This window comes from Oryx dammah, unplaced genomic scaffold (genome assembly GCF_014754425.2).
Source record: "Oryx dammah isolate SB20612 unplaced genomic scaffold, SCBI_Odam_1.1 HiC_scaffold_8, whole genome shotgun sequence".
NCBI lineage: Eukaryota > Metazoa > Chordata > Mammalia > Artiodactyla > Bovidae > Oryx > Oryx dammah.
Window position 1 is genome coordinate 40,738,906 of NW_024070192.1, and position 12,252 is coordinate 40,751,157.

At 42.4% G+C, this 12,252-nt stretch overlaps 1 protein-coding gene across 2 annotated transcripts in view; it reads left to right on the plus strand.

Moving 5' to 3' along the window:
• The window catches only part of BLMH (bleomycin hydrolase), a 41,172-nt gene that overhangs the window by 23,858 nt on the left and 5,062 nt on the right, over nucleotides 1-12,252 (plus strand). For both annotated transcript variants that reach the window (XM_040243832.1, XM_040243833.1), the window contains exon 11: nucleotides 219-288. In XM_040243832.1, the coding sequence (XP_040099766.1) occupies nucleotides 219-288 (70 nt within the window). The remainder of the gene's footprint in view (nucleotides 1-218; nucleotides 289-12,252) is intronic.

Here is a 12,252-nt window from a genome sequence, read left to right on the forward strand (position 1 = left end):
CTGGGTTTATTGTATTTTCACCTGAAGGGATTCAAAATCCACCTCTAATAGAACATTCTCTTAGTTATAGTAGAAGATATACAGCCCTGGTGATGTATAGCGTTGCTGTATAGAGAAGGCTGTTTCTTCTGAGTGGCTGAATAAGAGCTGAAATTACATGACACCTCATCAGGACAGATCTCATTTCAGACTCTACGCTGTCATCCACTCTTTTACAGGATGATCAGGAGGGCGCTTTCATAAAATGGAGAGTGGAAAATTCTTGGGGTGAAGACCACGGCCACAAAGGTAAGCTTACGGTGGTAATACTGCCAGACTCAAAGTGATTGGGTTCTGTTCTACTCTCTGCCTCCTAAGAGATATGGGAAGAAAGAGCTGCCCTGGTGTGAATCTATTTTTCAGTAATTGGTCCAGTTAGCTAAATTATTAGCTGGACTATTGTAGAGAAAAATCTGAGGATCTCGTTTGCCCCCAGCACTCCTGCCAGCATCATGGTAGGCCTGAATGCCATGGTTGTCTCTGAGACCAGTATGTGCTGGCATTTGTTCCAGACCATAGTGACCCTCCTACACCTCTCTGTACCGGAATCCCTTGGCCAGTAAGAAACTTGAGTGTCCTTTGCCAGGACTGTTGGCTGTATAGCATTTGGTGCCTTTTTGTTGGCTGCACTAACTCTAGAAGATCAGAAGCCTTCCAAGGAGGAGAATGGGCCTGGCAAGAAACTTGAGGCATTTATTGGAGACTCATTAGAAGTTGTGGGGTCTAAAGAGGAAGAGAATGTTGTGGTTACCATTTAGAACTGTTTTATTCTGACAATCAAAAGCCAGGCAGAAGTCTTAAGTAAATTCTAGTAATTGGGCTTTAAAAAACAAACACAGATAATATGTGAGTTGTAGCAAAATAAAAACTACAGATAAGCCCAAAGTCGGGGGGAAAAAAAAAAAAACCTCTCGGGGGGGGGAACCTCTAATAATCCTGTCACCCAGAGATCACCATTGATTAACTGTTTAGGGTGTGTTCTTGCAAATCTTTGAGACCATATATTTTAAGATTGTTTTTCATGGTAGATAATAGTAGATTATTATCTGCGTTTAAGGGAGATACTAAGGTGGTGGTGTGCTTTAATTTTTAGGGTTTCAAACCAAAAAGTGGCACCTGCCCTAGAACATGATGCATGTCAGCATGTTTGCCTGGGTGCTGTGTGCATCTTACAGCACCTTCTTCCCAGAGTCCACATTCATTACCTTAGCCAGTGGATTCCGGCGAGGAAGGACAGGTTAACCACAGCTTACTTACTAGACTAGCTAGAGGGCTGGGAGGAAGTAGATGGGGAATCTAGTGAGATAACCCAGACACTTGGAATCGAACTTTAGCCATCTCACCCAAGCAGGAATCAGCTAGAAATTAAATAAATAAAGGGAAAGAAAAGAAAAAGAAATTAGAGATCTCAACAACTGTTACTTCCTTCTCTGTTTAAATGATTTTCCAGCTAAGTCCTTTAGAGCTCTAGGATTTCCAGGGGTAAAAAGGTGGAAGAAGGAGGGATGTAGAGGCTTGGAAGTGAGCACATCGAGCTTCAGTCATTTGTATTTGAAAACTGCTGTCTTAGAAGAGCCTTGACAAGGCTTGTGTGTGCCCCGATTGAGCAGCACAGGCAGTTGCAATGGCCAACACCGAGAGGCCATTTCATGGGTCATTCCAAGTCTCTTCATCTCCCTGTGAAATGATCATGGGTGGATTTTGGCTTAACTGTCCCTGCGGTCTGCTGTGGAACTCTGCAGCTCAGTGTTTATATGTAAACAAATATCAGCACTGTTACTCTGTTCATCATCACGTAGTTGCATGTTCCCCTTCTGTGATTTCTGTCATTGTTCTGTGATTATGAGACACTTGCTAAACTGTTAGGAATTAAAGTGCATTTTGTGCATGTATTTTAAGTGGTGATTTCTTATAAGATGAGCTCATTTTAGGACACAAAAACATTGGAATTGGGTAGAGATGGGTTATGAACTTTAGGAAAGCTAGCAGAAAGATTTAAAATAAGCAATCAGAATTCAGTTATAATGTAAGTTGATGATAGTTAAGAAATGAATGCAAAGGAAAAGCCTGAATTGGAAGAAATTGGTGAACCCTGTATGGAATAATGGATTGGTTCAAGACTGAGAGAGGAGGACAGCAGGGCTGTCTGCTGTCACCATGTTTGTTTTATCTGTATGCTGGACACATGAGAAATGCCGGGCTGGAGGAGTTACAGGCTGGAATCAAGTAGGTGGGAGAAATATCAACAGCCCCAGAGATACAGATGATACTCTAATGGCAGAAAGTGAAAAGGAACTAAAGAGCCTCTTGATGAGAGTGAAGGTGGAGAGTGAAAGAGTAGCCTTAAAACTAAATATTAAAAAGACTAAGACCATGGCATCCGGCCTCATTACTTCATAGCAAATAGAAGGGGATAGGTGGACGTAGTGACAGATTTCCTCTTCTTGGGCTCTAAAGTCACTGCAGATTGTGACTGCAGCCATGAAATCAGAAGACGATTCCTTCTTGTCAGGAAAGCTGTGATAAACCTAGACAGTGTGTTGAAAAGCAGAGACATTCCTTTGCTGACAAAGGTCCATACAGAGACAGCTATGGTCTTCCCAGTGGTCACATACAGTTATGAGAGCTGGACTGTAAAGAAGGCAGAATGCCAAATAATTGATGCCTTTTCGGAGAAAACTCCTGAAAGTCCCTTGGACAACAAGGAGATCAGACCAGTCAATCTTAAGGGAAATCAACCATGAATACTTGTTGGAAGGACTGATGATGAAGCTGAAGCTCCAATATTTTAGTCATCTGATAACATCCAACTCATTGGAAAAGTCCCTGATGCCGGGAAGGATTGAGGGCAGAAGGAGAAGAGAGTGTCAGGATGAGATTGATGGATGGCATCACTGATGGAATGGACATGAACTTGGGCAAATTTCAGGAGATGGTGAGGGACAGGGAGGCCTGGCTTGCTGTAGTCCATGGGGTCACAAAGAATTGGAAATGACTGGGTGACTGAACAACATTTTAAAACATAAGATTGTTTTAGATGAAACTGTGTAGCTTCTGTTTCATTTTTGGTTTTATTTGGTCCCTGTAAATGGTTTGTTTTTATAAAGATTAGTGTCTAGGAAAAGGACCAAAATTATGGTTTGTTTAGACCAGCCTGGACCATTGGCTTGTTTCTGAGATGTTTTTCTATCTATTAAGAGTCACTGAGTTTGTAGATAGTAGTGATATCCATTTAAGAGGACAAACACTTGTAAAGTCAGGCAGATATTCTGTTTTGTGTAGGGCGAGTTACTGTCTTTATTACTTTGAACCTAAATACCTACTCTTAAAGGGGATTCTAGGTTACTTTGCCAATTTTTTTCCCCCATTCAACTGTACCTCTATGCCCCACTCAATAAAAGTTTTGCTTCTGTTCACTTATACTCGTTCCATTATTATGTTGAGAGACCTGGGGTCTTGATCCCCCTGATGTGCCTGTAGTGAAACCTGCAGCTGTCAAGTTAGGACTAAACTAACTTTTTTCGTTGTTCTTGAAAAAGTAAAATGCCTGAGATTATACAGACTAAAGCATTTCAGTAGAGAGCCAAAAGATAAGAAATTGAACTGAGTGGGTGTAGTGTATAGTTCGTTCAAAGCCAAAAATAAATTATTCTCCTGTGTTTCTTGGTAATGTTCTTTTTGACTTAACAGGAAGGAAGGAAAGAAAACATGATCTAATTTAATTGGCACACTTGGCCTGACCTTAGGGAGACTACGTTGTCTGTTGTTATGCTGGCGATGTGTGTTTGCCTCGCGGGGCCCTTCCGTCCGTCACCCTGGTCGGCGTTGGCTGCCATGTCCGATATAGAATCCCTTTGTGCTCTTTTAGGAGATGTGACAACCTTAAACACCATTGCTAGGATTTTGTTTCTGTAGATAGCATTGTTAGCAGTTTGTTACTGTGCTCTAGGGGATTTCTGCTTGTAAAGATTGATGGTTTCTCAGAAAGCAGTGTTGGTAATACTACAAGCTGGCAGTAAACAGAGCAGAGATACTTGGGCAGGCTGCCTTTTTCCTCTGCCCAGCTCTAGCTTTGGGCTTCCCTGTTAGCTCAGCTGATAAAGAGTCTGCCTGCAGTGAAGGAGACCCCAGTTCGATTCCTGGTCGGGAAGTTCCCCTTGGAGAAGGGATAGGCTACCCACTTAAGTATTCTTGGGTTTTCCTGGTGGCTCAGACGTTAAAGAATTCGCCTGCAGTGCAGGAGACCTGGGGTTCAATCCCTGGGTTGGGGAGATCCCCTGGAGGAGGGCATGGCAACCCACTCTAGTGCTCTTGGCCTAGAGAATCCCCATGGACAGAGGAGCCTGGCAGGCTACAGTCCATGGGATTGCAAAGAGTCGGTCACAGCGAAGTGACAGAGCACCGCCCACCTCTGGCTGTGGTCTTCCCCACTGGTCATGTTCATGTCCCTTCCTGCCCAGAGTCTAGTATCAGTGATGAAGTCCAGTAAACTGCCCACAAGAGACATAAAGGGAGAAATCAATTCTTACCTTACTGAATCCACTGAGTTGCTTCATATTGGTGAACACTAGTATTCTTAGTCAGCTGGACTGAAAACTGGATACATATCTGAGATGGCATACAACCTACCTGACTTTTCTCCCCTTCTTCTTGAAATACTTGACTATGCATTTTGTACCTTCTTTATAGATCGTATTAGAAATGGATTCCATAGCTGAATGAGGGAACAGACCTTGGGACCTGTTACATTATCTTTCATTTTGAAAAGCTGACGGGCTTGTTAGAGTTAAGTAGTTTGTAAAATGTTTAAGAATTCAAAATTGGGGAAATAACCTTTGGTGCTTTTTGCTCTTAGTCAGAAATTCATCTGAGAAGAGCATAATCTTTATGCCAGAGTGACCTACAGGTCACCTCACTAATAAATGGTAGATCCAGAATTATAATTTGAACAGTCTGACATTAGAACCTACTCTCTATCACTAAACTGTGTTTCCTCTTGGCTTCTCTGTTCCAGTAGTATCTGGTCTGCTCATAGAAATAACATGGTTATAGCATGTTTCTTTGATTTTTTTTGTTAACCTTTTTTATAACTTAGTTCTTTGATTTTTTTCCCCTTAACTTTTTATCATGGACAATTTCAAGCCTATACAAGCAGAATAGTACTCAGAAATTCCCCACATGTTCATCACCCAGCTTCAGTAGTTATAAACATTCTGCCATGCATGTAACAAAGTATTTATAGTCAATAAATTGAATTCTTGGATGGTCGCCCTAATGAACCAGTCTTGTTATGGAACTTCTTCTTATGATTGGTTCACTTAGTCATGAGATGGTATTCCAGTTCTAAAGTCTGATACATCAGAGCCCTGAAGGTAGAATTATAACATACTTCCTATGCTTGTCTAGTCTAGTTTCTTAATATGCTAAATAGCACAGCTTCTTAGTGAGGTTAGGGGGAATATAATTTTCTGACTCTTCAATGGTCACTGAAGGAAAATCTTTATCTTTTAAAAATTTTGTTTCTCTAAGTTTTCATTTTGAACCAAGATTAGTTTTTCATTTTTCAAATTGCTTTTTTGCCTTTCAGCTTCAACTTTGAAGTTGTTTTTAACTTGCATTCTTCATCTTTTCTTACATGTAAGCCTGTTCTTGATTTCATTTTAGTAAAATTTTCAGACTTCCTCATGAGGCTTTGGCATGTTAGAGACTAATCTGGAAAGAAACTTAACGAGACTGATTCACATTACATCTGGACTTGTGCTGCTTCGTAAAAACCAAAAGCATGGCCTTCAATTGCCTCACCATATGATTTTGGGAACAGAATGTTCAAAGCTAGGCACAAATTTCATCATATCCTTCACATAATGTTATATGGTAGAACCAAGAGAGACAGTTACTACTTTCTTGATTATAGATCCTGGACAGCAATTTGTCTCCTTGTGGTTTCACATTTCTTTATCAAACATGGATAACAACCGTTTTCCTTATGATGTCCTGTAGTTTATATGTAGCCATCTAACTGAACACTGTTACGTAACTCTAAAGAGTTCAATGAATGGTCTGTATTTCTATCAGAGGTACTCAGGACAGATAGTTGATAGCATCTGGCTTGCTTCATAAGAATTCAACATTTGCTAAGGCATTTGTCCTGTCCCCCCCAACCCCACCCCTACCCCGCTGCTCATGGCATCAGTTAGAGTAACTTAGGGTATGAACATGGATAATTGCACCCATGTTTTATGGGAATAAGTGAAAACATGCTGAGAGGTTGTGACTTACCCAGTGTTGGAGATAGAATTGGGACTGAGATTTCTTAATTTGACACAGGCAGCATCCCTAAGAATGTATATTACCTACGAAAGATAACCAGTTATTTGCAGGTGAGTTCGAGATTTGGTTTGGATTTCGAGCACAAATGTAAATTGTAGACATTATTGAACTGAACTTGCCAAAATAAGAAAATTATATGAGCCCAAAGCAGAGGCTTCTGATTTTGTAAAAGAGCAACATACACATCTGTTTTGTCACCTCGGGGTTTTCGAGTCTCTCTCTGACACCATCAAATTCGGGTATCTTGAGTTTTCTCGGAGGGACGACTCCTCATCCATCTTCATTAACCACTGATCCTGGCTGACACAAGCTAAAAAAATAGTGAATGAATGAATAGAGGGGAAGCTTGTGCTCTCAGGTGGACGGTTGCTTCCTTATCCAAGCACATGACTAGGGCAAGGCTGTGCCTGCGTGCTAAGTTGCTTCAGTCGTCTCTGACTCTTTGCGACCCTATGGGCCGTAAGCCTGGCAGGCTCCTCTGTCATGGGATTCTCCAGGCAAGAATACTGGAGTAGATTGCCATGCCCTCCTCCAGGGCATCTTCCCACCCCTTATGTCTCCTGCATTGGCAGGCAAGGTCTTTACCACTAGCGCCACCTGCCTACCATTTATGAGAAAAGGCTCTTCCTAGCCTACAGGCTGAAATCGACTTGAGGGAGAAATCATTGCACGTTTAATGTAGATTGGTATGTATTTCCTTTGTCCTGTAGAGAGGATTTGTCATTTTCTCAGGTGGTCTCCAAGGTATGTTTGCATTGCTTTGAGAAGGATAGAGGTTAGACACAGAACCTGGCACCAGATGCCCGGGAACACATCCAGGCTGTCCCACCTATTGGCTGTGTAGCCTTGGTCATGGTGTTTAACCTTTATAAGCCTTAGTCTTCTGATCTGTAAAATGGGAATAGTAATTGTACCTACCTCCTAGGTGTTTGTGAGAACTATGCCGGGCATATAAGAAATGCTCGGAAACATTAGCCATCATTGGTGCCATTGTCAATGTTCTCTGTAGACAAGAGAGCAGCAGAGCAGGGACGTAAGATCTCCTCGCTCTGGGAGAGGGCTGTCTCACTTGCCCAGCATTCTAACATCGGGTCTCTTAAGAATTCAGGACCCTTGGTGATGGATGACTCGTCATGTGGGCTTAGTCTTTCATGAGAGAAAGCAGCGGAGGTGAAGACACCTCGTGCCAAGGAAACCCATTAGCAACAGTGTCAGCTCACATTTATCGACAGGATGCAGGGAGCTGCTCACAGACCGTGGTGCGAATGTCTCTGGCCCTCAGAGGAATTTGTGCTTCTCCACCTGGGACCTGGAAGGGCGTGTGAAGAGGGCTGTGATGTGACAGAGGTGGCAGTCGTGCTGTGCTCCTTAGACTGTAAGATACACGATCAGCAGACCAAGAAAAGCCAGAGAAGGGGTGATTTCTCCCAGAAGGCAGGTGACAGAAGAGGAGGAGCTGGGGAGAGCCCCCTCAGTGGGGAGACAATAGAAAGACATTGAAGCTGAGGTTACTGAAGTCACAGGACTAGGTGACGTCAGGGAGAACTCGGTGGGAAATAGCGCTGCAGTGGGGCAGCCAGAAATAAGCGGGGAGGCTTTGGGACTGGGCTTTAGAGCAGGTTTGGACCCTTTAGTGGAGGGAGGTTGACGCCCACTGTGCTGTTAGTGCCGTGCCAGGAACACAGTGTACTTGCTTCCTCCACACGCTAGGAATGGGGAGTGGGCAGGCTGGGTATTGAGCTGGGACCATTAGGCTGTAAATCTTGCTCCGTATGTTGTTTGTAACTGACTATAAGAACACATATGTAAAACACAAATATGAGAATGAATGCACAATAACATAGGGGATAAACTACAGGAGAGACGATGAGTGATTGGAACTGAGGAGGCTCCTTACCAATCCTTCAGAGGTGAGCAGAGTTTTAGGAAAGATGCTTGGGTTGTGGGTGTTTTGGGAAAGGACGTGGGAGGCCAGCCAAGGAGAAGGGGGCTGAGAAGCATCGCTCTTGACCTGTAGAGTGCTTCAGGCAGATCCGAGGCGTGGGGCCAAGAAATAACGTGGCCTGTCATCCATGGAGCTTTTGAGGAAAGAGCAAAAAGCTGGCTTTGCCTGAAACAAATAGGAGTAGAAGTGTTTGGGGTCAGAGAGAAGTCATTAAGTTTTGGCAAGAAAACAGACCCTTGGATGACACCTGAATTTGTGTTTTCTCCTCCTGTCCAATATCGGAGATGCTGGCAGGATTTTGTGTGATCTCAGACTGTGACTGTGAGCCTGGATAGTGCTCACAGTCCAGGGAAACAAAACAGTCAGACTGGCTGTTGCCCTCTCTCCTCAGCCCAGAAGTGGACAGGCTTCTTCTGGGCTCCTTAGGAGCGGGCACTTCCTCAGGAAGTGTGCACTTCTGCAGACTGAACTTTGTTGTGGTTTGATGGTTTTTAAAAAAATGCAACCCACAAACCAAAACAACCCTCTTTCCCAAACACATTTTCCACTCTGCCTTCTTACCAGGGAGATGGAATCTTCCATAGCCTTTGTTTCTGAATGAGGCCACAGGAAATACCCAGCTATAAGAGTAGCCCTTCCCTTCTCAGCAAAAGGTTCAGGATCCTGAGTGTACGCGCACCACAGAGCCAGACTTTGGTGTTTGGCCTGGGGGAAAAAGAGGCCTCTCCTCAGATCCCTGTCCAGGTATCTGTCTCAAGCGGTAGGTTTTCTTTCCAAAACGTCCAGCCCATCCTGTTCTCCAGCCTTCTAAGCAAATGCACTTAAAACACAGGACATCTCTTTGATTTAAAGAGACAAAATGCCTCATAAACAAAACCGGCAAAACCTGGGCGCCTGACCATCAGTGTAGGGTGTGTGGGCAGATGGAATTGGTTCCAGACAGTGCCTGGATTAGAAACTAGATTACGTGGTATCTGTTGGCCAGAGGATACCTACCTGCCACTCTCTCTGCCACTGAGTACTCTTTTGGAGGAAGCTGAGCCCCATGGAAAAGACTGAATTTGAAGTTAAGACCTGGATTTGAGTACGGGCTTTACTTACCAGCTGTGACTTTAAACAACTCATACCAACCCCGCCTACCTCATAGTGTTGCTGTGAGGATTAAAATTGAAATAAGAATAGATAGTGGATATAAAATTGCACTTTGAAGTATAAGTTCCCTACAGAGCTACCTGTGTGTTTTTGTTTCATTTTGCTTACTAGGGTATAATTCTTTTACTAAATAATAAAGTTATACTGTTCCAAAATCAAAATACAAAGAAATATATAAAGAGGAGTCTTGTTTCCATCTCTGTCCCTCTGTATTCCTTCCACCTCCTGCGTGTTTCAGGCTCTCATTCTCTTCATTTCTGATATGACTTCCCAGTGTGTTCTAGTGCACCGAAGGCAGCACATCTTATCTCCCCACTCTGCAGCTCCTTCTTACTTCACTCAGCGTGTCTCGGAGGCCTGTCAGTACGTTTCCACATCAGTACAGTTTTATTATCTTGCATTGTCTGGATGTACCGTAGTTTACTTAACCAGTTCCCTTACTGATGGAGCTTGGGTTGCATCCAGGCTTTTGCTATTACAAGCAGTATTGCACTGAGTTTATCATACAGTGCTCAGAACAGTGCCTGACAATAGAAAGAGCTAAATGTTGTTGTTATTTAGTTGCTGTCATATCAGACTTTTGGACCCCATGAACTGTTGCTCACCAGGCTTCTCTATCCATGAGATTTCCCAGGCAAGAACACTGGCGTGGGTTGCCATTTTCTTCTCCAAGGGATCTCCCTGACGCAGGGATTGAATGTGCAGCTCCTGCGTTGGCAGAGATGTTCTGTAGCGCTGAGCCACCAGGGAAGCCCAAGCTGAGTAAGTGTTAGCTTTTGTTGTACAGGATTACATGCATACGGTGCGCATGCAGGTACTGTGTGTCTGCAGGATGAAATTCCAGAAATGGCATTGCTTAGTGAAGAGGGCAAAGGCACTCAAATTTTTCCCATTCCATAGGAGTTGTGTCATTTGGTATATTTGTAGCATACTCCATACAAATGTAAGGCATGCTTTACACAGTGGGTAACTAACAGAAGTGGTTGACAGACTGTTACTACTTAATTACCTATGAAATTACGTGTGTTCATAGTTGTGTCTAGGCCTTAATGAGTGGTTTTCATTGAGACTGTGTTTCTTACATTTTCTTACCACTTACCCTACTTTGCTTTCATTTTTTTCTTTCAATATAATAGCAGGGAAATGTTTATCAGTTCAGTCCAGTCGCTCAGTTGTGTCCGACTCTTTGTGACCTCAAGGACTGCAGCATGCCAGGCTTCTCTATCACCAACTCCCAGAGATTGCTCAGACTCATGTCCATCGAGTCAGTGGTGCCATCCAACCGTCTCATCCTCTGTTGTCCCCTTCTCCTCCTGCCTTCAATCTTTCCCAGCCTTGGGGTCTTTTCTAAGGAGTCAGTTCTTCGCATTAGGTGGCCAAAGTATTGGTGGTCAAACTGGTTAAACTATGGCACATCCAGACAATGCAAGATAATGAAACTACTGATGTGGAAACATCAAACAAAAATGTTTACAAACATAACAAAAAAAAACTTAGAAGCCATAAAGGAAAAGATTGATAAATTTGACTTCATAAAAAACAAAACAAATTTAGTATACTAGAAAACATCATCAACTAAATTAGAAGGCAAATTACATAATAGGAAAAATGTTTGCAATCATTATATTAATATAGAGGGTCCTATTACTGATCACTGTGAAAATGGCAAACATACCAGTTAAAATTCTGCAGAGGTCCCAAACAGACTCTTTACAAAAGAAAGCTGAATAGCAAGCACCCACAGACAAAAGTTCAGATTGGACCCAAAAAGAAAGTTGTAATTATATATAGCCACTATTGATAAGGACATAAAGAAATTAAGTAGATGATTAAGGATGTACACAGAGGTTTAATTACAAAATTGTTTATAGCAATGTTGTTTCTAAGCATGAAAAAATAATTCAGATTCCAACAGTAGGGTAAACACATTTTGGTTTTACTCATAAATTCAGCACTTAAAAATTATAGTGTAGATAGTTTTTTTATTAATATGAAAAGAGCAATATTGGAAAACAGCATATGTGATACTCTGTGGTATAAGAATATTATGCTGTCTCATTTTTATTAAACGTATAGCGTCTATGCATATAAGTTTTTATCAGAGGATGTACATGGGATTTTCCAGGCGAGAGTACTGAAGTGGATTGCCATTTCCTTCTCCAGGACATAAAAATCTAACTAGGGCCTAACCTGAGCTTCCCAGGTGGTGCTAGTAGTAAAGAACCTGCCTGCCAATGCAGGAGATATAAGAGAGGCAGGTTCGATCCCTGGGTTGGGAAGATGCCCTGGACAAGGGCATGGCAACCCACTCCAGTATTCTTGCCTGGAGAATCCCATGGATAGAGGAGCCTGGTGGGCTAGCTGTAGTCCGTGGGGTCACACAGAGTCAGACACAACTGAAACAACTTAGCACACACTCACGCACAGGGTCTAACCCAGGATGGTGGGATTGTAGGCAGTTTTAAAATGTGTATTTGTCTTCTTTTCATCCACCTCTTCCTTCTGCCCCTCTTCTTTCGTTTTATCATCTTCCTCCCTCTGCCCTTACAAGATTTTTTTATAAGGAGCATTAAATTTGGATAATCTTTAAGGAGTCAAAAAGCAATATAATATTTCAGAATTTTGAAGGGAAAATCACCTACCCCGGGATATAAAATTATCATTGTTTTTCATGTTTTGTCCCCCTGTGTATTTGGAATTTTAACATAGTTATGAAGGATATATTTTTATATACTTTTATCACTTAAACATTTTTCCATGTTACTGCATAGTCTTTGCAACTTCAT